Below are 27,940 nucleotides of genomic sequence, written 5' to 3' on the forward strand. Positions count from 1 at the left end.
CCCAATTTTGAACCAGTCCCGCTGTTCCACGTCCAGTTCTTTTGCTTCTTGACCTGCATACAGGTTTCTCAGGAGGCAGGTCAGGTGGTCTGGTATTCCATCTCTTTAAGAATGTTCCACAGTTTGTTGTGATCCACACAGTATAAGCCTTTGGCATAGTCAGTGAAGCAGAATAGATGTTTTTCTGAAATTCTCTTGCTTTATCTATGATCAAATGGCTGTTGGCAGTTTGATCTCTAGTTCCTCTGTCTTTTCTAAATCCAGCTTGTACATCTGGAAGTTCTCGGTTCGCGTAGCTTGAAGGATTTTGAGCATTACCTTGCTGGCATGTGAAACGAGTACAGCTGTGCGGTACCTTGTATGCCCCCCAGCAGTGGCCCCTTGACTCTGGCAGGTCAGGCTTCTTCCCTACCCCCTCACGCTGTCGCCACACAGCCAAGCCCACTCCTTGCTCCAGGTCTGGACTCTGAAGCCGGAGCCGAAGCACCCAGCCCCCACCCACATCAGAGGACGAATGTCTCAGGCTGGGGCGTGCTGGGTGGTGGCATCCAGGGTGTCTGCAGGTCTTTCTCTGCTCTGTCCTGCGCAAGCTGGTTCCCGCATTCTCCTCTGAGGCCCCGAGGCTCCCCGTCTGTCTAGGCAGATCACTCCTCCGGTGAGGCAGAAATGTCCTGTTTCACAGCTCCCTACTGGGGGCCCAGGTTTGTCCCGATTCCTTTCTTTTCCTGTTTTTCTCCTTTGATCCTACTCAGTTACATGATTTTCTTGCTTCCCCTCTCCATCTTGATCTGATCCTGAATTGTATGTTTGTTTCTTTCTTTTTTTAATGCTATGACACGAGTGTATTTAATTCAGTGATTTTCAACAGGGTGGTATAAAACATCCAAAAGATCATATCTGAGTTTCGTTCTTTTTTTTACCTTTGGTATTGGGGTATAGCTGATTAATGATGTTGTGATAGTTTCAGGTGAACAGTGAAGGGACTCAGCCATCCATATACATGTATCCATTCTCCCCCAGAGTCCCCTCCCACTGGGCTGTATGTGTTCTGATAAGAAGCTGGAGGCACTCTTAAATTTATTCCTCTGTATATATGTTTTTGGAGGGGGCTGGCTCCTTTGATGCTGGGATTTCAGCAGTTTGACTATATCTTAGGTGTGTTTCTTGTTATATTAATCTTGCTTGGGATGGTCTAAGCTTCTTGAATCTGTGATATTTTTTGTAGTATTAATTTGGGGGCAGTCTGAGCAGTTCTCTCTTCAGATATCTTTTCTCTGCTACGTGCCCTCTGTCCTTCCCCCTCCCCGTCTCTCCCCTTCTCCCTCTGCTGCTCCGCCTCCCCACCCCACCCCCCCTTCTTTTTCCCTTTATCCCTCTCCTCCTCCCTGGACTCCAGTTGTCTTTACTTTAGCTAGTTTGGTCTCATCCCGTAGCTCTCAGCTGTTCCGTTCTGTCTCTCTCTCACTCTTTCTTCTGTTTGTATTTCCATTGGATGATTTTTACTAACCTGATGTTCAGTTTCCCTTATTTGTTTCTCTGCCATTTCCAGTCAAATTATTTATCTCTGGTAATTTTTTTATTATTATTTGTAGCAGTTGTACCTTTTTTTATTGTCAACTTTTTGCTGAAATTGCCCGTCTATTCAACATGTCCACCTTTTCAAGGAAATCTTTCAAAACTTTAAACTTTGTTACTTTGAAGTCTTTGATAGTTCTAACATCTGGATGGCTCACCCCCTGGATCTGGTTCTGTTCACTACTTTGCTCTTTATAATGAATATGCATGACCTTTCTTATGCATGCATGACCTTGTATGTAACAGAATAATAGGGACTGGAGGGTGAACGGTGTCTATACCTAGCAAAGGGCATGCCTTTTATTCTGTCAGGTCATTAGTGTGGAGTGTTGAAGTCAGCCCAGTTGGGAGTTGAGCAGTGGGCCGCTTCTGCCTTGTGCTAGCATGAGGCCTGGAATGCTGGAAGGATCTCAGAATTCCTGCTTCAGATTTAGTTTTTAGGAGGCCTTGCTGGTCTCTTTCCTGTGCTTGCAGGAAGGGAGTGGGGGTGGGGGATTTGGAATCTTTCCACTCTCTTCTTAGCCTGCTTCCTGCAATAGGCTGCTGGTGACTTGGTGCAGGATTTTAGAAGAGGCAGGGGGAATCTATCAGGGTTTTCTTGAGGTTTCTCAGTTCTCTGATTGCAGCCTCAGTCTTGGGCAGGCCTTGTGTGCCTGAGCTTCTCAGAGGTCCTGTGTCAGCTCAGGTCCTGATGGATATCGTGGCTCTTCTCCCCGTGTGCATTGAGCATGCTGGAATTGGTATGAACATTGTTGGGAAAGGACCTTCCAGAAATTACTGACATTTGTTAAAACTCTGGCACTGGACACGGTGATCTTTGAAGATTGTGGCTGCAAACCCTTCTCCTGCACTCTGGTGCCCTCAGGTCAAAGGCTGTAAGCTTATAGTCTCTAGCCTCTCACCTTGACCTTACTTTGGTTGTTTACATAAGTCTTGTCTGTCTCCCTGGTCCCAGACCATCAGTTTTGAGGGCAGATGTCTTGTTCTCTGGGTATTCCTAGAGAGGGCTGCCTGCCTGGCAGGTGGTAGGGGCTCAGCAAGTTTCTCTGGGTCTTGAATGGATGAGGAGTCAGGGCAAACGTGGAAGGCCCTCAAGCCCCTGCTTTCCAGCAGGTAGAGTTCTGCCCTCGCTCCAGGTTCATGGACAGATGTCACAGGGAAGCCTTTCTATCCCCCTACGCCCCGCAGGTGGGGAGGAGCCTCCTGTGCCCCCAGCCCTGGGCTTGTCGCTTCGGGCACTGATCCCGCAGGACTGATATTCCTGCTTGTGTTTGCTCCTCCTGGTTCCCCAGGAACGTGCCACCCAGGCCTGCCGCACCCAGCGCCAGGCGGGCATCGATTCTGTACCACGCATGCTGAGTTAAACTTTGCAAACGCTCTTTTTCTACTTTTAGGGCAAGTGAATCATCACATTTCCCTCGGTGGAAGTAAGAGAACTTGGGCTTGGAAGCATGTGGTGCGTCCTGCGAGCCTGGCGGGGAGGATGCCTGGGCCCATGGGGAGCCCTGGGGGCGCAGGGCCCCCGGGGCCTCCGCGCTCTGGCCAGCAAGCGCCCCCGGAGCCGCGGCGACTACAGCCACGTGGTGGTGGGTGCGGGCTCCGCCGGCTGCGTGCTGGCGGGCCGTCTCACGGAGGACCCCGAGCAGCGCGTGCTGCTGCTGGAGGCCGGGCCCAAGGACATGTACGCGGGGAGCAAGCGGCTCCGCTGGAAGATACACATGCCCGCGGCCCTTGTGGCCAACCTGTGTGACGACACGTACAACTGGTGCTACCACACCGAGCCGCAGGCGAGCCTGGACGGCCGCGTGCTGTACTGGCCGCGGGGCCGCGTCTGGGGCGGCTCGTCGTCGCTCAATGCCATGGTCTACGTGCGCGGGCACGCGGAGGACTACGAGCGCTGGCGGCGCCAGGGCGCCGCGGGCTGGGACTATGCGCACTGCCTGCCCTACTTCCGCAGGGCGCAGGCGCACGAGCTGGGCGCCGGCAGGTACCGCGGCGGCGACGGGCCCCTGCGCGTGTCCCGGGGCAAGAGCGGCCACCCGCTGCACCACGCGTTCCTGGAGGCGGCACAGCAGGCCGGCTACCCCCTCACCGAGGACATGAACGGCTTCCAGCAGGAGGGCTTCGGCTGGATGGACATGACCATCCACGAAGGTAGGTGCGAGCCTCCTAATTCCCTGTCTCCCAGGTTCCTCCTTTAAAAAAGAAAAGCTGTTCGGTCAGGGTCAGTAAGTGTGGACAGACTAGGGCTGGTTTGAGATGGAGACGATGTGAGAGATTGCACTGGCGAGAGCCCACAGGATACCACCCAAAGCCAGTGAGAATTGACCCGGAGATGGCGACACCTTGGAGAGCTCACCAGGCACATAGCCTCCGGTTTCAGAGCCTTACACATGGGCATATGAGGCACAGAGCGGTGACCAGCCTTGCTGGCAGCAGGGTGGAGGCACAGCCAGGTTGGACCCAGGGCTGTCATCAACCCCTCCTGGCCTCTGTCATCCTCTCAAGGATGAGGGATGTCTGCCCACCTGCATCCAGGGACCCCAGGTCGATGTGGATTTCAGTTGCACAGGGCATCTGGGTCTCAGTCTTCCTTTGAAGACAGAGCTTGCAGAGTCACGGGAAAGGCAAACTCCCTCTTACTCCTGACCTCACCTACCTCCTCCTGTGTGACAGGTACCCAGGGAACGGGCGTGGGCTTGACTGATCTCCTTGCTCTGTCCTGCAGGCAAGCGCTGGAGCACGGCCTGCGCGTACCTGCACCCAGCACTGAGCCGCCCCAACCTCACAGCCGAGACCCAGACGTTTGTGACTAGGGTTCTGTTTGAAGGCCCCCGTGCAGTGGGTGTGGAGTACATCAAGAACGGCGAGAGCCACAGGGTGAGTGAAGTATTACCACCAGGCCTGAGCAGCTCACTCCGCAATGACCCCGAGGTCACAGGCAGTGTGGGTGGGCAGGAGTCATGTTCTTGTCTCTGTCAGCATGGTGATAAGGAGTGAGCAGCTGGTAGCAACAGCCTGAAGGACTGTCCCCAGGCCTGGCAGGAGGCAGTGGCCTGGCAGAAGGGAGGGAGCCCCAGTCTGGCCACTGGCTGGTCATTTTTCTGGCATGAGCACCCTCCTAAACCTCAGTATGATACTGCCTTCCACACTTGTCCAGAAATTGATAGGTTTATGTTAGAGGCTTTAAAAACCATATTGGGCTTCCCTGGTGGCTCAGATGGTAAAGAACCTGCCTGCAATGCAGGAGACCTGGGTTCAATCCCTGGGTCAGGAAGATCCCCTAGAGTAGGAAAAGGCAACCGACCCCAGTATTTTTGGCCTAGAAGTCCCATGGACAGAAGAGCCTGGTGGGGTACAGTCCATGGGGTCCAAAGAGTCGGAGATGACTGAGCAACTTTCAGCTCAGGTAAAAACCGTATCTGTGATCACACTCCATATCTCTGCACTGTGCTGTTTTCCACTTAGCAGCGTGTAAGGATTGTCCTGCATCCCATGCAAAGATCTGGCTCACCACAGGCTTTATTTAAACTGCTCGTTTGGATGCTTGCTTCCTTTATCTCATTTAAGCACTACAGTCCTTATTTCAGGATCATTACTTTCTGGCTGTGGCAGAAAATATCGGAATATTTATGCTCACACCCACCCTGCACCCTGTACCTACCCTTCCGCTAGTGGAGCCTTGAGCATCCGCTTCCTCCCCCTGGGCCTTGAGCAGGATCCCTAAGTGGTCATGCCAAGGCCACCTTCTCAGGGTGCTGATGGGCTCTCCTGGAAGGGAAGCATGACCTGCGTGGCCCCCTGCCTCTTCCAGGCTTATGCCAGCAAGGAGGTGATTCTGAGTGGAGGTGCCATCAACTCTCCACAGCTGCTCATGCTGTCGGGCGTGGGCAATGCAGACGACCTCAGGAAACTGGGCATCCCGGTGGTGTGCCACCTTCCTGGTGAGCCCCCTTCCCCATTGCGCCCCAGAGGTGTCTCTGCTACATTAAACTGCTTATTATATTTTCTTAGCATGGAGTGGGGAGGGGACAGGAGTCAGGGCTCCTTAGAGCTGTCAGTTTCTTCCCACGAGCCTGAAGCCCCCCATTCTCACTGGAACATCCCCACAGGGAAACCTCAAGTCTCCGTGTTGCCTTCCTCCCGTCCCCGGCCGTCCTGCCCCTCTCAGCAGCTAAGCCCCTCTAGCAGGGAGCATCTGCCAGAAAAGCCCACGGGGCCAGGCTCAGGTGGGCCAGCAGGGTGGCCCTTTGGGGAGAGGGTCCAGGCCTTTGTGTTTTCTATCCTCAAGACTCACCAGCCATCCTGACATGCTTTTCATATTAAGATGGTTCTCCCAGGCCTAATATTTCTTCCACTTCTGATGCTTTTGGGGGCCTGGCCCAGTCCCTCTTGCCCTCTCTTACAAGCTCCCAGAGGGCTGGAGGCTTAATTTTAAGAGGCCTGTGAAAGCGCTGGTCCATGGCAGTGAACTGCCCAGTGTCCCCTTGAGCTTGGATGGGCTCAGCATGGCACTTCCCTCCTTCCCCAGCCAGGGGCAGCTCACTGAGCAGTGCCAGCTGCAGGCCTGGGGGGAGGACTGCTTAGCAGGAAGGCACCTATGTGGTTACAGGTGGTACCCGGGGAGCGAGGGGCAGGGGCAGGCAGCTCTAGCAGCATCCAAGAGGGCCAGATGCAGCTGGGAGTGCGGGAATGGGGTTACTGGGAGTGAGCAGGAGCTGGCCTGGCAGATAAGTGGATGAATGAAGAGAGTTTTCAAAACCAGGGGGATGTTGAGAGGCCAGCCAAGCAAGCCCCTTTGGGAGATGTTTTCCTAACCATTCCCTCTGGTTTCAGGAGTTGGCCAGAACCTCCAAGACCACCTGGAGATATATATCCAGCAGGCATGCACCCGCCCCATCACCCTCCACTCTGCACAGAAGCCCCTGAGGAAGGCCTGGATTGGCCTGGAGTGGCTCTGGAAGTTCACAGGTGGGTGTGCTCATCCATGACTTTGGGAGAGATGGTCTGTGGACAGCACAGCCTCCCTGTTGAGGTACCTAGCACAGGCTGTGGCTCCAGGTTTCTGGTTCAAAGCAGAACTATGCCATTCATGTCAGCTCTGTGAGCCTCAGTTTTCCCATCTGCAAAACGGGGATACACAGTTCCTGCATGGAAGGCTGGTGTGAGGACCAGACACCACACATAAGACTTGCCTGAGGTGAGTCTCCGCAAGGGCTGGTGCTGCTCCTCCTGCCAAATGGACGGGGATGGACTTGTCCTGGACACGGTCGGGGCCCAGGGGCCTGGAGAAAGGGCAGTTGATGCTGGGCCACAGAATCAGCTTCCATCTCAGCATTTTCCATTTGGTTTCTGGCTGAAATCTTACTCATTCACTCAGCACGCAGTCCTCACACCCCTCTGTTCCAAGCTACATGGTGAGAAGCGCTAACAAGGGAGGCTTTCTTAGAGAGGTTACGCTCTAGTGGAGACAGTGGACGGAAATGAAGTAACATGCTCAGCTTTAAGTACAGTGAAGGAGTAATCAGGGTGTTAAACTAGAGATCAGTGGCGTGGGGCCTGTTAGGCAGGAAGAATGCAAGCAGAGGCCCTGGGGGCAGGCGTTTGTGTTTGAAGAACAAATCTGTTGGCCCGGGAGACTGCAGTGCTGTGAGGAGGCTTTGGTGCAGGCGTCGCAGGGCCTTCCAAGGCCCCAAAGCAGGCTCTCGGAAATGAGTTGTCAGAGGGGACAAACAGGCTGACACAGCAGAAGACTTTATTGGGAAGGGGCCCCTGGGTTGAAGAGCAGCCAGGGCTACATGGCTCACGGTCTCAGGTTTCAAGGTAAGGAGTTAGTGTCTGGGTTGCCTCTGGCTGGTCGTCTTGCTTGGCTGATAATCTGACTCGTGGTTCTTGCTGGTGACGCGCACATCTCTCAGCCAGAGTGGATTACAGCATGGAAGATTCTTGGAGGTTGATGTTTCCTCCCTCTTTCGGCCCCTCCCACATTCTCCCAAGAGGTATGTTACCTCTGCTGTTGAGACTTCTCATTTTATGTGAATGCCTCTGAAATTATGAAAATTACTAATATTACTGCTGTTGATATTTGACGTTCTGTATGCATCTGAGTTGTCAGAATATCGTCATGGGATTCCAGGTAGACCTAGGAAATGTTGTGGGAAGAGGGTTATATTTACCCCTACAAATATCATTACAAAAAGTAAAGTTTTGCTTCATGTTGAGTGTATATCCTGAGAACAGTGAGACTCAATAAACAAAATCTCCCATAATAGCAAATAACTGCTGCGATAGAGAATACATAGTGGAAGTGTACAACTACGTTTTCGTGGAGGACAGCGTGTAGTGATGAGTTAGCTAGGACAGCGCCTGTTAATCCACCTATTGTGAAAAGACAAATGAAGCCTAGGGCTCATTAGTATTGCAGGAGATCATTTGATATTACCTCCCTGAAGGGTTGCTAGTCAACTACATACTTTTACTCCAGTGGGAACAGCAATAATTATAGTGGCTGATGTAAATATACTTGTGTGTCAACATCTATACTGCTGGAACATATGGTGAGCTCATACAGTGACTCCTAAGAATCCAATTGATATTATGGCTCATGCTATACCAACATATCCCAAAGGCTGTTCTTTCCTGAATAATACAATATGCAAGATTATTCCAAATGCAGGTAAAATCAGAATATAGACTTCAGGGTGTCCGAAGAATCAGAATAGGTGTTGATACAAGACTGGATCACCCCCTCCTGCCTAGTGAAACAAAAATTGTGTTTAGGGTTTGGTCTGTTAATAGCATGGTAATCCCAGCTGCTAATACAAGTAACGCTAATAGCAGCAATGAGATGGTTGGATAGCATCACCAACTCAATGGACATGAGTTTGAGTGAACTCCGGGACATAGTGAAGGACAGGGAAGCCTGGTGCACTGCAGTTCATGGGACTGCAGAGAGTCGGACACGACTTAGTGACTAAACAATAACCATAGCAACGATATAGCTGCAATTAAAACTGGTCACACAAAGTAATGGTGGAATATAGGGGGTGGTTTTATAATGGTAGTAAAATTAAAAGTACCTAAAATTGAGGAAATACCCGCTAGATGTAGGGACAAGATGGTAGGTCTACTGAAGCTCCAGTGTGAGCCACGTTTCCGGCTAAGGGTGGATATACAGTTGAGCCTGTACCAGCATTGGCTTCAATTATTGATGACGATGCAAGTAGAGGTAGGAAGGAGGGTGGAAGTAATCGGAAGCTTACATTATCTCCACAGGGAAGGGCTATGTCGGGTGCCCCAGTCGTTAGTGGCACTAGTCAGTTCCCAAAGCCTCCAATTACAATACACATAACTATAAAGAAAATTATTACAAATGTCTGGGCTGTTAAAACTGCACTGTAAATCTGATCATCTCCAAGCAGTGTTCCAGGGTGGACTAATTCAGCACAAATTAACAAGTCCCAAGCATCAGATAGTAAGTATAACTTACCAGTATTTTTATGGCCAATTTAGAATAGTCAGTGGTTTATGAATACAAGATAAAATGGCTGAGTAAGCATTAGACTGTATATCTAAAGATGGGGTGGAGTCCTCTTTTTGCCTAGTCCTGTGTTGAATTTTGCTTACCGAACTGCAGATTCAAAAAGTACACCTTCAATTCTGTTGGTGCTTCTCCTGCACCCCCACCTTTTTTTTCCTTCCTGGCAGCAGGAGAAATAGGGAGCAGTAGATTGCAGCCAGTTGACTAGGGTATTTACTTGTTAACTGAAAGTTTTGTGGGAAATGTAATCCCACCAATCCAGTGAGGCTTTAGCTTAATTAAAGTGTTTGATTTGCATTCAACTGATGTAGGATAGAATCTTGCAGTCTTCATTTAGCAGCAATTAAGTAAATACTTGCTTAGGGCTTTAAAGGCTCTTGGCTTGTATAACTTCAATTCCTAGTCCATTACTGAAAGGATTGGTGTAAGAAGTAAGATTATTGTGGACAATATGATTACTGTCGGTAAGAAAGTTGTTTTATAAAATCAAGTTGTCATTTTATATTATTTATGGAGGGAAATATAGTTAGTGCTGCAGAATATGTGAGTTGTGTGTAGAAGCAAGGTTGAATAACTGTGATAGCTATTAGTGTGGGTAAAATAATACTGTTATTTTCTTGTTATTTCTTGAATGATTATTCATTTTGGCATAAATCCTGATAGTGGTGGAAGACCTATTGATAATGGTGTGATGAGAATGGAGGCTGTAATAATGGGTATTTTGTTTTATGTGTGTGATAGTGTGGTGGTGACTGAGCTGTAAATGAATAGTATGAATATGGTAAGTGTTATTATAAAGTATAGGGTTAGGATTGTTACAGTTGGCTTATGCAATATAATGGGTCTGAACCTACGTGAGCAATTGATGAGTAAGTTGTACTTTTTCATAGTTGGGTTTGGTTTAGTCCTCCTCATCCTCCAGTTACAATAAATAGTATAGATATGGATAGTACTAGGTTTAGGCTGATACAAGGTGAGATTTGGAGTAATACTGACAAGGATGCAAGTTTTTGCCATGCTAGTAAGATTCAGCCTGCTGTTCGTGAGATACCGTACGTAGCTTCAGGTACTCAGAAGTGGAATGGCGACAGTCTTAGTTTTTATTCTCCTATCTGCAGCTTTCTTTATAGGTAACTGACACATAAGGTATAAGTTTAAGGTGTACAACACGATGTACACTAGAAAATGATTATCACGCTGACGTTAGCTAACACATCACCTCACATAATTACCTTTTGTGTGTGCTTCTGTGCGTGCGCGTGCGTGCATCAAGAGCATTTAAGGTTTACTCTGTTAGTAACTAACTCTGTTAGTAACAGTCTTGTCACCTGTAGTCACCCTGCTGTATGTTACATCCCCAGAACTTACTCATCTTAAACTGGGAGTTTGTAGCCTTTGACCAGCATCTCCTCATATTCTCTCACCCTGTATCTGCTGGCAGCCACTATTATACTCTGTTTCTGTGAGTTCAACTTTCTTAGATTCCATGTAGGTATGATATACAGTATTTGTCTTTCTCTGATTTCTTTCACTCATTGAGTGCCCTCAAGATCCATCCACATTGTCACAAATGGCAGGATGCCCTCTTTCTGATGACGGAATGCCACTCCACTGGGTATATGTACACACCACAGTTCCTTTGTCCATTACTCCACAGGGGGCCTTTCGGGGGTTCTGTCCCTTGGCTCTCGTGAGTGGTGCAGCAGTGATCACAGGAGCACAGGGATCTCTTTGAGATCCCCCTGTCGTCTTTCAGATGCAGACCCAGAAATGGGATTGTTGGGTCATGTATAGGGTAGTTCTCTTTATAACTGAGGAACCTCCATCCTGGTTTCCATAGTGGCTGCATCAGTTTACAGTCTTGTCAACAGTGCAAGAGGGTTCCCTTTGCTGTGCAGCCTCCCCACTACTTACCTCTTGTCTTTTTGGTGAGAGCCATTCTAACTCGTGTGAAATGGTTCAGCAGTCCTTCTTTTGCTAATATACATCCCTCTTAAAAAAACAACAACAAACTTTCCCTTTTCTGTTGGAGTACAGCCAATTAACAGTGTTGTGATAGTTCCAGGTGAACAGCAAAAGGACTCAGCCATACATAGACAGGTATCCATTCTCTCCCAAACCCCTCTCCCATCCGGGCTGCCCCATAACATTGAGCAGAGTTCCAGGTGCTACACAGTAGGTCCTTGTTGTAGGTTAGCCATTTAAAATATAGCAGAGTGTACATGTCAATCCCAAACTCCCTAAGAGATGGTCCTAGTTTTATGGTTAGAGCTATTGTTTTTACTCTAGATGCTGTTGGAGTGCAGATTATTATAATAGTTCATTAATCACAGTAAAGTTAGTGATAATGGCTATTATAAGTAATATTGATGTAGTGACTTGGGTTAGAAAACATTTAGTGGATGCTTCTATAGCTCATGGGTTACTTTTTTTATTATTATAGTGGGAATGAAGTGAAGTGAAGTCGCTCAGTCGTGTCCAACTCTTTGCGACCCCATGGACTGTAGCCTACTACGCTCCTCTGTCCATGGGATTTTCCAGGCAAGAGTACTGGAGTGGGTTGCCATTTCCTTCTCCAAAGGATCTTCCCGACCCAGGGATCGAACCCAGGTCTCCCGCACTGTAGGCAGAAACTTTACGTCTGAGCCACCAGGGAAGTCCTAGTATTATTTACTTCAAAATCAAGTCAGGTAAGTAGTCAGTGGGAGCTGATTATTACAGTTGTGCTTCCTGAGATAATGGTTGTTAGGGTAATGAGAAAGATGATGGGATTTTATTAGTACAGGAAGGATATAAACCATTTTCAAGGTATGGGTGGGCCTGGTAGCTCACGTTACTATAGAATATAGTGTAATGTGGTAACACAGAAAATTTTGAATTTTTAAGGGTAGGTTCAATTCCTATGATTCTAGAAATAAAATGGTTTAAACCTCTATTATGTACTCTATCAAAGTAACTCTTTTCAGACATATATCTTACATTTGTGATGCTTGATGTTGTTATAATAGGGACTGAGACGTATCCTATGCATAGGGCTAGCACTGACAGTAGGAAGTTTTTCCACAGTAAATGGATTAGTTGATCATATTGGAATCGAGGGCAGGATGCTTGAATTCATAGGAAAGCAGTTGTTAGTAATAAGTGTTTTGGTAATAAAGTTGGTTGTGTACAAGTCTGGTAAGTAGGGGTTATGGAACAATCCCAGAAATAGGATGACTGAGAAAATGTCTCATATTGTTGATGATAATGTTGGTGTATTTTGCTGAGGAAAATGTGGCAAATGGGCCTGCTGCATATTCTACACTGAAGCTCGATACAAGTTCAGATTTTCCTATCAAGTTGAATGAGGCTTCGTGTAAGAGTGGAAAGAAATCATATTACAGCTAAGAGTCATGATGGGAAATTTTTTTGTAGATACTTTTGTGCTGTGATGAAGGCTGAGAAAGGGTAAAAGACTCATTTCTTAAGAGGACTGATAAAAGAATAACTGCTAGTGTTACTTCTTCTGAAATTGTGCTCTTGCTCACAGGGCTTCTCCGATTAATGCATATTTAGAGTTGGAATCCCATCAGATCATAAAATGGAGTATACAGCGTCCAGCTAGGCTTGATATTGTTAATTGCGAACACAAATACTCCTCCTAGATACATATTAATAAGGGGTCTGGGTTGGGGAATTCATATGGTTAGGACTAGGATTGGTGCAGTGTTAAATGTGGAAATTCAGGATGTAGCTGGTTGTTGCGGTTCTTTAGTAAATAATTTGACTGCAACAGCAGAGGCCTGTAATAGGCCACCTGGTCCTACAATATTTGGCCCTTTTTGAAGTTAAATATAACCTAAAAATTTTCATCCATTTAATGTTAGGAATGTTACAGCTAGAGGAATGGGGATAAGTATTAAGATACTAATTATAAACATTTTGTTAGAGGATTTGAACTTCTAGTTATAAACGTTTAAATTTTATGCAATTAAGCCCTGCTACCTTAACAAACCCTGGTTTCAGGTATTATTTTTTATGTATTAATTAAATTAGGATTATATATTAATTGATTTTAAGGTGCTTTCTTAAGTGGGCCTTTATTTCTCTGTGCTTTCATACTTGAAGAAATATATACAAGACAGATACCAACCTGGATTACTCCAGTCTGAACTCACTTAGTCTGAACTCACTTAGGACTTTTTACCTTTTATAGCCCTTACACCATTGGAATGTCCTGAGCCAGTATCAAGGTTGTAAATTCTGATGTTTTTATGAACTCTAGCACAGGACTGTGCTGTGATCCCTAGGGTAATGTGTTCCATTGACCAATTTTTTTGATCAGTAAGTGATAATGTTTTGACTGGCAAGTCTAGACTGTCATCGCTCAGAAGATTTTGTTTTCTGAGGTCACTCTAATCAAAATTATCAACCCATATAAAATTTTGTTATCCCTTGGTGGTTTAATTAGGTTTTGGGGGGTTAATTAAGCTCCACAGGATCTTATTCTGTTATTCCTGCCTCCTCATGGGAAGGTCAGTTTCACTTAGAGACAGTAAAACCCTCGAGTGGCCGTTCATTCAAGGTCTTATGTAGAAAACAAAGATTATACTACCTTTGCATGGTCAGGAAACTGTGGCTGTTTAACAGTTGTCCCTGGGCAGGCAGTGCCTCTAATACTAGCTAGACTAGAGGTGATGTTTTTGCTAAACAGGCGGAGTTTGTGTTTGCCGAGTTCCTTTGACTTTTTAAAACCTTTCCTTGAGTGCATGCCTGTGGATTAACAGTGCATTTCCTTGGATTAACAGTGTGTTAGTAAACAATTTAGCCCAAATCAGTGGCTCAGATGGCAAAGGGTCTGCCTGCAATGTGGGAGACCCAGGTTTGATCCCTGAGTTGGGGAGATCCCCTGGAGAAGGGAATGGGAATCCACTCCAGTATTCTTGCCCGGAGAATCCCACGGATAGAAGAGCCTGGCAGGCCCCAGTCCACGGGGTCAGAAAGAGTCGGACACAACTGAGCGACTTTAACACACACACACCGTGAATAATTTAATGTTGAGTTATATTTATATACTGTTAATATCAGTATTTTATTAGTTACTGATATAAACTTATGAAAGGAAAAATACTTCTTGTTACTCATATTATTACCTCTGTTGGCCAACAGATTAGTCCAGTATGAATCCAGGAGTTGATTTGCTTGTTACTGGTATTAAGGTAAAGTTGTTATTGAGCTTGAATGCTTTCTTAATTGGTGGCTGATTTTAAGCCAGCTGTGGTGGTGTTTGTCTTTACTGTATCCATTTCTAAAAAGCTGTACCTTTTTAGATTAACATTTAAAAATACATTAACATTTCTTTTTTTTTTTTTGGTAATTTTTAAAGTTGAACTGAGATTCTTTTCCTAGACAACCAGCTATCAGTAAGCTTGTTAGGCTTGTCACCTCTACTTACAAATCTCCTCACTATGTTGCTACATAGATGAGTTTGTTCTAATAAACTGTTAATAAGTAGCTCATCTGGTTTCAGGATATTTAACCTCTCTTTGTTAAATGTTTGCTAGTTAAATAATTATGCAAAGGTACAAAGGGTAAACTTCACTTTTTGTTCCTGTAAGGCTTCTTTCGTCATTCCCTTATGGTACTCTCTATAGCACCAGAAGATATTTTAACTTTCTATCTCCCATACTTTAAATAAAACATTCCTTCAACATTTAGTCTCCTCATATTAGTAGATATGGAGAAGGGGTGTTGGGCTAGATTTAGTTCAACCTAGTCATAAATTATGAGATCTCCTAGGTATAAACTAGAAGCTGTATTTGATATGTGCTTTGATTTATCTAAGCACACTTTCCTGTATCTTCCCTTGCTACGACTTGTCTCCTCTCTTGTTATTAGTATTTACTAATAGACTATAGGAAGTTCTTATAACACTTAAGGAGAGTGATGGGTGGTATGTTCATGCTTCATGGCCTTACTCAGTTAAGTACTTTCTTCTTAATTTACTACTAAATTCTTTGGTTTTTAACTTTTCATAAAAACTTTTTTGTGTAATGGAGAAATAGAAAATGTAGCTCATATCTTCCCACCCCATAGGTTACATCTTGTTCTAATGTTTTTATGTATGATAATTAGGCTTAATTTTATTCCTTTTTAGGGTTTGCTGAAGAGGGTAGTATATAGGCTTAGTTAGCAAGGGTTGCTGAGGTTTATCGATTATACAACAGGCTCCTCTAGAGGACCAGCAAGTCCTCTGAGTTTTAAGCTGTTGCTAGCAGTACTCTAGTGAATAATTTCATCTTGTAATTATTTGAGTTTAGAACTAAGCATAGAGTATCTAATTCCATTGTGTAGTCAGGAAATACAAAACTCGCCTTGATAGTCTGTTTTTATTTATGACTTTTTATGGCTTAGTTAAAATTTAACTTTATTTTATATCACTGTTACTTTGAGTTAACTATATGACTGAAGCGGCTGGCATGGAATTTACCAACCCTACTTAACATAACTTAGTTGTACTTTTGCTTATGGCTTACTTTTTATCATTGCTGTTTCTTGTGGGGGTGTGGTTAAGCAAGTCTAAGTTATGCACTACTAATGTTGCGCTTAATGCCTGCTCCCCTTAATCTTGGTGATTTAGATTCTCACTGGGGCACAGATGCTTGCATGTATAATTTTATTAAAAGTTAAGAGAAAGTCTGGAAGCAAACCTATGTGTTCATGGAGTTGGCAAATGCATCTGGGCATTTTCAGTGCCTTCCTTTAGATTTTAAGCTACATTAACAAGCTGTTTTTACATAGTGAAATAACATATACATGTAGTTGTTTTATGTGGTTTCTGTTGGATTTGTTGATAAAATTTTCATGACAGTGGTCAATAGATCTAGGGAAATGTCTGTCTATATAGATGGGAAACATCTAGGTAGTTTATTGGTATGATTGGGGTTTATTTTCTAGGCCTAATTTTGAGCATTAAGTTACTCATGTTTACTGAGTAGACAGCTAAGTCTATGTATTTACATGTTTTTGCCTTGTTTTGGCAGGTTACTTAGAGCATGGGATTTAGCATTGGGGGTGGTTAAGGGGGGTTGTTAAATAGGCCGTGTACATGTGGTGTGTGTACATTTCCTTATGTCCTGAACTCGTTGACTGAAAGACACCTTTTGATTGATCATATTGGTAAATAATATTCAATTAAAGTCCAGCTACAATTTATTTGACTGTGTTAAGGCCACAACTGAGTCACAGCATCCCTTAAAAAATTGAAATCACAGTTGTATGTGAGCATGCACTGATTAGTCCATCAAGATGTCTTATTTAAGTGGAAAGAGGTGGGCAGTTTTAGGTGAGATGGTCCTGAAGTGAGGTGAGATGTCTGATAAAGTTCATTAGCAGAAACCCCCACAAGTCACGGGCCTGCAGAGAGAAGAGGGGCAGCTGCCAAGCAGACTGGTGGTTTTACACAGTTTGCTGATTAAGCTTGCAATCGATGTTTGTGCTGACTAAAATTGATTTGATTTAATGTGCTAAAAATGACTCGTAATATGTGCTACGTACTGTCAATAAGATAATGTACATGCTTATAAACATGGGGTAAATAATGCATGTTATAACACGCATATACGTGATGTATGTACATATTCATGTCCTAGTGAATATATGCGCAGTACATAGTCAATGGTAAAAAGAGGCTTTATTAATACTCACAGGTACTGAATAATGTTGTAAATGTCCCATAATGAAATATCAGGGTATACTGTAGGTAGAATTTCAGCTTTGCGTACTGATGGTGGAGGTGGAACTTCTTCCCAGAGAAATGGGTTATTCTCCTTTGCTGGTTTACAAGACCAGGATAATAGACACACTGCAAAGATTTCTCATTTTAGGAAAGTATTTTTCAGTGATGTTAGTTATTGGCGTTAGAAGTAGAAATATAAAATAGATGCTAGCTGTCTGACAATAATGAAGGGGTGTCTATGAGTTGTCCTCGAATTCATGTTAGTGTTAAGAGGTCTGCTACTAGTACTCAAAAACAGGCTTTGGCTGAGAGGATGAAATGTTACGCTTTGTTCCTTAGATGTATGGAGCACTGGGAAGGGTGCTGGAACTAAGTCTGAAAGGATTAGGGCCCACACCCCTGCTAGTTTACTGGGGACTGAAAGCAGGACTGTGGTGCAAATACTAAGTACCCCTCTGGCTTGATAGGGTGTGTAGTTATCGGGGTCTCCTAGTAAGTCAAGCACCAACATTAGTAGCATTAGAACTCCAATTAAGGCACTTGAGATGTCTTTGATTGTATAGTAGGGGTGAAGGGGGATTTTGTGTCAGATGAGATTCCTGTGGGGTTTTTAGATCCTGTGTTGTGAAGGAATAGTAAGTGGACAGCTGTGAGTGCTGCAGTAATGAACGAGAGACAATTCTTCACATTTCGTTTTATTCTAAGAGTCGCTTTATCTTCTGAAAAGCCAGCTCAGACGCTTTCAATGAGACTTATGCTGATATATGGAATAGCTGCGAGGAGGTTAGTAATAACTGTTGCCCCTCAGAACGATTTTGTTCTCAAGGTAAGACATAACCTATAAATGCTGTGGCTATGACTGTAAATAGGTGATTCTAACAAAGTGCAGTTACTAAAAAATTATAGGATCCATAATAGAACCCTGATCCTACAGGAAGAAACAGGCAAATACAAATATGGAGGCTCTATTTCCATGTAGATATAAGGTAACTCACCTGTAGTCGATGTGTTGGCTGGCTAACATTAACTGCTGCTGCTGCTAAGTCGCTTCAGTCGTGTCTGACTCTGTGCGACCCCATAGACGGCAGCCCACCAGGCTCCCCCGTCCCTGGGATTCTCCAGGCAGGAACACTGGAGTGGGTTGCCATTGCATTCTCCAGCTAACATTAACTAGGTAAGTATTAATGATAAGAAAGTGGTTACTGTGTTTGACGTGTAATGGATTGCTAGAAATAAACCTGTTAATGTGTGTAATGCTGAACAAATGTCCTGTAGGAACTGAAATTTCCTCATGATGGGTCTGATGGGAAGAGCAATAAATGCATTGTTAATAATTTGTATTAATGGGTATGATTTTCAGATGATGGTGATTGGTGTTCTTATAGTTGAATAACAATGATTTTTCATGTCATTGGCCATGGTTTGAGTCCATGTGAGAATAATGATAACATATATTTAAGTTCTATTTTTATAATTTGTTTTGTGGGGTTTTCTTCAAAACCTTCACCTATTTATGGTGGACTTGGGATGATTGTGGGTGGTGGTTGTAGGATTGTGTTGAATTTTGGTGGCTCATTTTTGGATTTAACAGTATTTATTGGGGGGATGTTGGTTGTATTTGGTTATATGACAGCTACTGAGCAGTATCCTGTGAGTCTCTAATATTAGAGACTGTTTTAGGTATGTTTCTTTCAGGGTTGATGATAGAGTTTTCAGTGGCATTTTATGTTTTAAAAGGTGAGAAAGTAGAGATTGTATTTAAGTTTCACAGACTAGGGGGCTGAGTGATGACAGAGGTGATTCTGGCGTTTTTAGTGAGGAGGCTGTGGGAACTGCAGTGTTGTAGAGTTATGTTCTTGATTAGTAATTGTTACTGGTTGGCTATTGCTTATTGGTGTTGTATTTATTATAGAGGTGACTTGTGGTGACTAGATACAGTTATGCTATGGTGAGGGTAGTGAGGAATGAGAAAATATAGTTCTGTTAGGCCTTTTTTGATACTAGTGTAGAAAATTTTAGTTGAATGAGGGAGGTGATTTGTGGTAAAATACTCTCGAGTCCGATTAAAGCTAGGAGGGATGATGCTCATATGCTTCTTCCCATATCTGGAGTTACAGTATGACCATCACTGATCTCATATGGAACTATATATCGTCACCTTATCAGAGGCTCAGTCACACATTTGGTAATGTAGGAAAACTATTTTGTAAAACAGGCAACATAAACAATACAGCTCACAGTGTTAGTAAGGTCATAAGTAAAAATTTAAGAACTTCCATTAGGTGCAGCCCAGCCTATCTCAGTTCATCTGACTTTGTCTGTCTCTCCTATACCAGCCCTTACCTTTTAGGGAAGTTGTATATTGGTGTTGTCCACAAGGCCCTCCGCCCAGTTTCTGGCTGGTCAACCCTAGTATGGTGTCACTGTCCCCAGCATAAGGCAGCCTTTAAGTTTAAGTGACCATACCTGGCGTTAACTTCCTGTTGTAGATCACAGAGTGTCCAATCTTCATCCAAAAACAGATTACTAAAAATTAAGCTTTAGAAAGAAACTTACAGTGTTTCAATAATTCTTTTAAACTTTGCAGCAATTAACATAACAGTAAGGAACTATCTGAGAAGTGAGTCTTAGTGAACACAGACCTCAATAAATAACATTAGAATTTGGTATACACAGAAGTCTTTCTAAAATTACCCTCATTTTTATCACACATAGCCAAATCAAGATATCTTGATTTAAAATAAAGTCTGATTAATTGATTAAGATAGCCTCGCTAGGCCAGGAAAGCCACACCATGGCCTTGTCACAGATTTAGGTGAATTCCTCCCTTTTTGAGGTCCGTAAAATAATACCTTGAGATTCCTGCACCTAATTGGAGGTGGCCTTCCTAATTTATCTGATAAGGCTGCTGGGAACCTAAGAGTTTCCAATCTCTAGAGGAATTAGGTACAGAGAAAGAAGTGTTTCAGTTCTGCTTACAAAGGTATAATTTAGCAAACTGCTGTAAGTCATCATAATTAGTTGTGGGAAGGTTTTTTTTTGGAAAACACATATTACAATCTAGTGATGTTTCAGACTTTAAATTTTGATATTTGGAAAGTTTGTCAAAAGGTTTCAAAACACTTGGTCAAATAAGATCATACATCACTGTAAGATGATACTTACTCCTCAACCAAAGTGACAAGAGATCGCAAAAGTGAATCCACAGTGTGTGGAGGAGGGGATGGGGCAACTGAGAGCAGCACTGACCCATCTCCAGGGCCGTGTGTGCAGTGGCTGGGGGCAGCTGCAGAGCACGGGGCTCGCTCAGTGCTCTGATGGCCTAGAGCGTGGGAGGGCTATATGCATACAGACAGCTGATTCACTTTGTTGTACAGCAGAAACCAGCAAGGCATTGTAAAGCAATTTTCCTCCAATTAAAACTTTAAAAATAAATGCAGGGCAGGGGGAAGCAAATACAGATCCCATACCAGGTGGTGCTAGTGGTAAAGAGCTCGCCTGCCAATGCAGGACACGTATGAGAGACAGGTTTGATCCCTGGAAAGATCCCCTGGAGGAGGAATTGGCAACCCACTCCAGTATTCTTTCCTGGAGCATCCCATGGACAGAGGAGCCTGGTAGGCTACAGTCCATGGAGTTGCAGAAAGTTGGACATGCGACTTAGCATGCAAAGGCACAAAAACTCACACAGTCTGTTATCAAAAGCAGCATTCCAAGGAAACTTTGTCCCCTTAATAGAGAAAACCAGTCTTGTACCAACCTACTTTTAACAACAAAATTAACTTTATTTTAAACCTAGCCAATCCTGATGATCCACAAACCCTCCATTATTTTCTGTATCCATATTAGCCTGTCCTCCATTTTCTTCTTCATTGAGAAACAACCAGCTGTAAGAGTCACTTTCTTTTCCTTTAATAAAATGGAATTCCATTCCTCATAACTTCTTCACTGACAATGCATATCTTCTTTTCCCACTGTATACTAAAATGCTTCTTTTCTTACTTCTATTAGCTTTAATTACACATTTAAATTAGAGTGCTGAACTCTTTAAAAACCTTAATTTCTAGTGAAAAGTAAGAGGTAAGCAGTTATGAATTATGTTTTACATTAGGATCCTGTAGATCAGTGAACATAAATGCTAGTGATCATTCCTAAAAACATTTGCTTTCTTACAGAGAACACATCAGGATGACAGCAAACATAGTCATTAATCATCCTAAATACCTTTAGTTTCTCTGTTTATTAAGGTTAATAATGGATGTTTCAGTGTCTTATTTGGTAATGACTAGCTATTCAATAAATGTCCATCACTTAATTTAGAACAACTCTAAATTTCAGGCAAACCTTTAAATATCCAGAGAGATTATCCTTAAGTAGACATTCCTACAATATAATTATTCCTAAGATGTTCATCCAAAAGCTCTTATCTTGCTTTCATTTAACTCACTTATAAAATTTCCTTATGCCACGTTACTTTCCTTGCTGACAAATTTGTAACAGATGTAATAAGATCTTAATACCTTTATTTATACCTTGGTTTGCTGCTGCTGCTAAGTCGCTTCAGTCGTGTCTGACTCTGTGCAGTCCCATAGACGGCAGCCCACCAGGCTTCTCTGTCCCTGGGATTCTCCGCACAAGAATACTGGAGTGGGTTGCCATTTCCTTCTCCATACCTTGGTTTAATACAAGTCATATAACTTGATGACTCTAAAGTCATATCTATTTAAATTAACAAAGTTTAAAACCAGATATTAATCTATTTCCCAGTTCACACAAACCTGAAATTAATTCTTGCCAATTCTTTTTTGTAGTTTTGAAAATTTATATAAGAGCTTAATTTTCTTAAGTAGAGCTCGTTGATGAATTAATTTTGATAATACCATCCAAAGGTAAGGAGATTATATATATACACAACCAGATATCTCACAGGTTCATTTTCTAAACTTAATCATGAATTGGGTATTATAAAACTCACTAATTTATGAATAATGGTTGGAGTAAGTATAGTTTAGAAAGGTTCCCCACCCAGCCCATCTCTCTCAGGAAAGAGAGATGATCTAGATAAAATAGGACCCGGGCCCTCAGGATCTGTTACGGCACAGGGTGAGAAAACCAAGTTCTCCTAGAAGGAATTGACCTCAGGGTCAGAATTCTCAAGGACATTGTATCAAGCTTGCCTTTTCTAACTGTATATGCAAAAAGAACCAGTTTTGGAATTCTCAAGAGTTTCACCTAAACAGGTTTTCTCTGGAATCTAAAGAATATTCTGGCCACACAGTGTTATAATAAAATATCCTTCTCTTAATCACAGGCTCATAGCTAAAACCTTTTAAGTCAAGACAAATTCTCCCAAGAGGGCCCTACAATGGAACAGAACCAGAATTTCCTATTTCAGAAGGCAGAATGGCCTCACAGATCACAAGACAGAACATAAAACAGGCACAGCTGTCCTAACCAGACAGTCCCTTAAATTCCAGATTGAAGGTTCTCAGAAAACCTTCTACAGAGATGCAGAACTTCCGATTTGAGTTCTGACCAACAGGAACTAAGGGGGGGCCTTAGACGTCTCCTGCCACCTGCAGACACCCAGGTGTGACAGGACTTTCCCCCTGAGCTTACAGGAAGGGAGGATGGGAACTCAGCCTTACCGGAAACCAGATAGCAGATAACTCAATGTCCCTGCCCACAGGAGGTGATCAGGCTCCAGTCCTCAGATAACTTAGGCTCTTCCACTAGACTTCCGCATCCAGAACCAGAGCAGAAGAGTAGGATAGGAGGAAAGGGAAGGGAAAACAGGCCAGTGAAGTCTCTCGTTCCTTACCTGGTCAGGAAGTTCTGGCCAGTCCACATCAGGAGGAGACCAGGGACATTTAAAGGGTCCAAGCGCTGGCTGCTGGGTCCAGTCCATCAGCAGGCAAGCTGATCCCTGATGGGTCAGGATGTCAGTCGTAGCAAAGAAGAGATCCTACCAGTCATTTGTTGCAGGAAGGAGGACCCCTTCTAGGGCCTGAGACCGAACCACCTGCCTTGGCCAGGCACATGATGACCACTTGACTCAGGAGTCTCACAACAGGAGGTCTCAATAAGGAACACGGTGCTGCCACTGAAAAATAACCAGGAGGATTCAGGAGAGGGGCCAAAAGCGGGAGGAGAAGACCAGCCTCCCAGAATCCTTCACTCTGGTTGAGTGGATCCTTCAATCCTTCAGCATCTTGGTTGAGAGATACAGATGCCACCAAGCGGGACCCAGAGTCAGACTATGGGCCAAGCAAAATGATTGGCCAGAGACGACCCCAAAACTAACCCTATTCCCAGAAAGCCTGGGACTGCGAACCGCGTGGCAGAGCACTTCTCCTGGGGTCCCTTAGCCTGCTGCTCTGCAGCCGGGGTTCAGGGTGTGGTCCTTCCCAACAAAGGCTTCTGCTCTGCCAGCATGTGTGTCTCCTCTGACGAGTCACTTCCAAGAGTCAGATAAGAGCCTACTGCTGGGCCTTGGAAGGGGTTCCCCCTTCCTGCAACAGTGGGAGATTGGATGGAGGAGGGACTTGACCTTGATCGCAGTCTGTGTGTGATGGGCGGGCTGCAGGAGGCACAGAGGTAGGCTGGGCACCAGCCCCCACCACTTAGGTGACGTGGGCTTGGATGGAGGTTGGGGTGGGTGGTAGTGCTGAGAAGGTGGGCTGAAGTCGATTTTGGAGCCGAAGATGGAGACTTTCTAACAGATGTGGTGCAGGGTGATGGGGAAGAGTATTTTCTGACTTTTGACTTGCAGTGTAGTTGGGGGTGGAGGCTGGGGCAGGTTTGGGACGCCCATGTGACATCAAGTCCCACAGTCGCGTTGGCAGTGGTGGAGTCTGGAGGGGGGCAAAGCTGAAGCCTCTTGGCATGGAGCTGATACTGAAAGCCACGGTGCTGGGTGGGCCCACCTGGGGAAAGAGGAAAGTTGAGGACGTGGGTCCAGTACTGGAACACGGGCCAGCCAAGGCGAGGAGGAACTACGTACAAGAGAGGAGTCTGACCCACCTGCCATGCCAGGACTGCTCTTCTGCCTCACCATCTTCTTCTGATCCTCAGGGTATGGCGCCACGGCCCATCTGGAAACGGGGGGTTTCATCCGGAGCCAGCCTGGAGTCCCCCATCCGGACATCCAGTTCCATTTCCTGCCGTCCCAGGTGATCGACCATGGGCGGGTCCCCCCGCAGCAGGAGGCTTACCAGGTGGGCAGGCGGTCTCCCCATCACAGCAAGGCCTTCGGGGTGGGGGGCCTGAAGTCTGTGTCCTGCTCTCCACCTGCTCAGTGTCTGAGGGGAGAGAAGTAGGGTGGGGAGTCAGGTAGAGTGAGGCAGGCTGCATGGTGCTCAGCAAGGCTGACCTGCACCCAGCCTGGGCCACCGGCTCTGGGTGCTGAGTACTAGAAATGGACAGAGAGGCCAGCTCTGCCCAGGGAATGCCAACCCTGAACATTTCAAACAATCAGGTATAAAGACAGGAAGCAAGAGCGATCGACTGAGGTGGCTTGGTGCCTTGATTTGGGGAGGGGGCGGGAGAGAGGTTAAGATGCACGGTAAATGCCAAAATGCATCAGCTTTCGGTTGACTTTGGATGTCTAGTCCCACCCCACAGGAAAACAGGGCATCTCTAAATGACTACGTTGGGGGGTGACCAGGGTCACTGCTTCCTCTGGGCTCTTCCAGGTGCATGTGGGGACCATGCGGGGCACAAGCGTGGGCTGGCTCAAACTGAGAAGTGCCAACCCCCACGACCACCCTGTGATCCAGCCCAACTACCTGTCAACAGGTAAGTCCCCAGCCGCTTTTGCTTTGCCCAGACCTGAGCTCGTTGGGTCACTGATAGACTGAGTGAATGAATGCCTTTGTGGGGTTCATATTTGCCCGGAACCTTAGCCCTGGAGCCCACTTTTTGAGCCACAGTCACATTCTGTTCTCCACCGCCTTATCCTGGGCTGTAAACCTGCATGTGCTGCCCTGCAGGGCCCTGAGTCACCACAAGCGGCCCCAGGATGGCACTCGACACAGATTTGCAGCTTTCAGAACAGCCTACCAAGAGATGCACAGAGCTCTGGCTGTGTATAGAGAGCTCATAGAGCATTTTTCCTACTGTTCCTGGGAGCATCTTCTAAAAGCAAATTACATCTCTGGGCCCATCTGTACACACACCGCCAGAATGCCGCCCCCACCAGGCAGGTGTGGCCCAAGGATACTCACAGGGCACTCACAGCCACGCTGTGGCAGAGGCAGGGCATGCAGGCTTATCTCCATTTTGCAGATGAGAAAATTCAAATCCTTGATTTAAATGAAGGTCCTCTGTGTCCATCTAGGATGCTGTCTGGGCTTCGTGGAATTCTGCTAGGTTAGGCTGTCACTGTTGCTGGGTAGGTCACAGGCAGCCTGGTAGCTCAGACCTCCACGTCCTTGAACTGTGTCCCCTTGGGCAACTTCTTGAGTCTCTCCAAGTGGAGAATCTTCCAGCAAGGCCAGCATGGTAAGAGGACATGTCTTACCTGTTTCTTCTCCTCAACAGAAACTGACATTAAAGACTTTCGCCTCTGTGTGAGGCTGACCCGGGAGATTTTTGCACAGAAAGCCCTGGCACCATTCCGGGGGAAGGAGCTCCAGCCGGGAAGCCACGTCCAGTCGGATGCTGAGATAGACGCCTTCGTGCGGGCGAAGGCAGACAGCGCCTACCACCCCTCATGCACTTGCAAGATGGGCCAGCCCTCCGACCCCACGGCAGTGGTGGACCCACAGACCAGGGTGCTCGGGGTGGAAAACCTCAGGGTGGTCGACGCCTCCATCATGCCCAGCGTGGTCAGTGGCAACCTGAACGCCCCCACCATCATGATTGCAGAGAAGGCAGCCGACATCATCCAGGGGCGGCCGGCACTCTGGGATGAGGATGTCCCGGTCTACAAGCCCAGGACCCTGGCCACCCAGCGCTGAGGTCAGCCCTGCCCACGAAGGCCCAGCACAGCCCTTGATCCACGTGGACTTTCCTGAACCTTTCTGGAGCATTATCGTCCAGTGGCTGAGACTTGGATAATCTCCTAAGAAATGGGACCAGTACTCGTTAGTGAACTGGCCTCTTCCTTACCAGCATGTCCTCACAGGCCTTCTGGGGCCCCTTCTCCCTGCCTCTGGGCAGGACAGCAAAGGGGAGGGGAGGCTGGTGCAAAATGGGCAACTCCTGGCAGGTCCTTGTTGCGCGCTCCGCAGCGCTCTCCAGTCCAGGGTCCTGCCGCCTTCCAGGGTCCGGCTGGGGGTTGGGGATGGTGGGTCCTTCCCAGGCTCTGTCTGGAGGCAAGCTGGTTCAGGAGCAGGGAGCTTGCACAGAGCCCAGGGCATCCTCCCCGTCCGGCTGAAAGCTGCACTGGAGGCCTGGAGTGAGGGAGCGTGGAGTTCAGCTGGGATGTGTGACGAGCCTCCAACATGCCTGGGCAGAGGGAAAGCTGCCTGCTGGAAGAAACGGGCTGCTGCTTTCTCTGCTGCTTCCTGACTTCACCCCCAGAGGGAGACAGGAACTGGTGTTCAGCGGGGTCCCTCCAAGGGGTTTATAGGCCACCTCTATGATGCTCTTGTTCTTACTAACACCATCAGCCTGGCTTCAGGAGTCTGCAGGGTCTCTTCACTACCATGGGTTTTAGGATTTAGCATTTTTAAAGATCTTCCTGTTGCCAGGAAACCTAGAAACCCAGAGCAGACCTGTACCCCAGCCTGCTCTGCACAAAGCCCGGGGAGACGGGGACTGAGCAGCGGCCACGGCTGGCTAATTCTCATTCTCCAGATGTCGCCAGCAACAGACCAGGCGGGAGCCAGGCCGACGGATAAAGCAGTCAAGTAGAGCTATGATCCTCATCCTGAAAAAAAAGCGCAGTTGATTTAAAGACAAATGAATTGGCGAAGATTTGAGCTTAGGGGGAAAACAAAGTAACATTTAAAACAGATCTCTGATCTTTAAACTTCTTCAATTCAATAAGGCAACCCCATAACTTACTTTTGAACTGAGATGCATTATCCAAACTGTTGTTACAAGGTAATGAACATGGGGATGCGTTTTGGATTGATTTTTCTGACTATATCCAGAAGCCCCTGTCTGGCAAGAAGAAAGGGAACTCCCGTTTGGAAACCTGCCCCACTGGACCCAGAATCAGAGGGAAGGAGGATGGAACATTCCAGGCTTTAACCCAGATCACAGGGGGTTGAAGTGCCTTGGAGGCCCCACGGTTGAGAAAGATTTCTAGAAAGGTGGAAAGAAGAAAGCCATCATATTGGCCTGCCTTTAAAAATGTTTGAGTAAAATCTTATTTGATCTTACCTGTGTCTTTATTTTCTGTTCCAGCGGAGGGTCAAGAGAGAAAATTCTGTCTGTCAAGAGACGTCTGTCTCCTAGAGAGGCCCCCAGCTGCCCACAGGCCTCCTCTGGGTCTTGGAGCCGCCGGCAGGGGTGAAGGGCCACAGGAGGGTGGGTGCTGACCCCCGCTCTGAGGGCCACGAAGTGACACCTCCCAGCCTGTGACTGGACTGACCCGCTCTGAGGGGGCATGGCAGGTGACGTGGCCATTCAGACCTGCATTCTCTGGTGCCTTTGGCCTCTGAGACAGCAGCTGATAGGCTGGTGTGCGTGTGTAGGTGAGCAAAACTGCATGGGGAAGGGGGGGCCCGTACTGTGGGGCACCGAGGCCCCTCTCCTGCTCGTTGCATACCATCACATGATACTGCTGCACACACGGGTACATTTCACAGAAGAAAAGCATGAGTGTCATATAGCCGACACCCAACGGGAAACTGCTACTGGGGTCCAGACCTCAGATAGAATATTCTATCTGAGGCAGCTGCCCCCTCGAGCCCTAAGTGCTGGCTGGCCGGGCAGAGTGGAGCAGTGGCCTGTGTCCTAACCACCAGCTGTCTGAAGGGTCCAGTGCCACAAAGGAACCGTTGCCTACAGAAAGAAAGGGGGCTGTTGGCTGAGGAGGCCAGAGGGGAGGGAAGTGCTGACCGGAATCAAGGAGGGTGAGCCAGTCAGGCCGGCCCGAAGGGCATGGAGGGCACTCGGCCTCTAGAGGAACTGCGAAGACACCTGTTCAGCCCCTT

General features: G+C 46.3%; 1 protein-coding gene and 1 long non-coding RNA gene across 3 annotated transcripts in view; one reads left to right on the forward strand and one right to left on the reverse strand.

The window, feature by feature from the left end:
* The window catches only part of CHDH (choline dehydrogenase), an 89,193-nt gene extending 62,030 nt beyond the window's left edge, over window positions 1-27,163 (forward strand). For both annotated transcript variants that reach the window (XM_069561591.1, XM_069561592.1), the window contains 7 exons: window positions 2,970-3,729; window positions 4,304-4,455; window positions 5,390-5,519; window positions 6,412-6,546; window positions 23,907-24,049; window positions 24,527-24,629; window positions 25,374-27,163. In XM_069561591.1, coding sequence (XP_069417692.1) covers window positions 3,027-3,729; window positions 4,304-4,455; window positions 5,390-5,519; window positions 6,412-6,546; window positions 23,907-24,049; window positions 24,527-24,629; window positions 25,374-25,792 — 1,785 coding nt within the window. In that variant the 5' untranslated portion in view covers window positions 2,970-3,026 and the 3' untranslated portion in view covers window positions 25,793-27,163. The remainder of the gene's footprint in view (window positions 1-2,969; window positions 3,730-4,303; window positions 4,456-5,389; window positions 5,520-6,411; window positions 6,547-23,906; window positions 24,050-24,526; window positions 24,630-25,373) is intronic.
* On the reverse strand, window positions 7,314-27,673 carry LOC138424514 (uncharacterized). The gene is made up of 5 exons (XR_011250821.1): window positions 25,058-27,673; window positions 23,856-24,133; window positions 22,654-23,758; window positions 19,299-19,370; window positions 7,314-7,717 (listed from the first exon to the last, which is right to left on the reverse strand). It is a non-coding gene; the product is annotated as an uncharacterized lncRNA (long non-coding RNA).
* Window positions 27,674-27,940: the final 267 nt, after the last annotated feature.

This window comes from Ovis canadensis, chromosome 19 (genome assembly GCF_042477335.2).
Source record: "Ovis canadensis isolate MfBH-ARS-UI-01 breed Bighorn chromosome 19, ARS-UI_OviCan_v2, whole genome shotgun sequence".
NCBI classification, from domain to species: domain Eukaryota; kingdom Metazoa; phylum Chordata; class Mammalia; order Artiodactyla; family Bovidae; genus Ovis; species Ovis canadensis.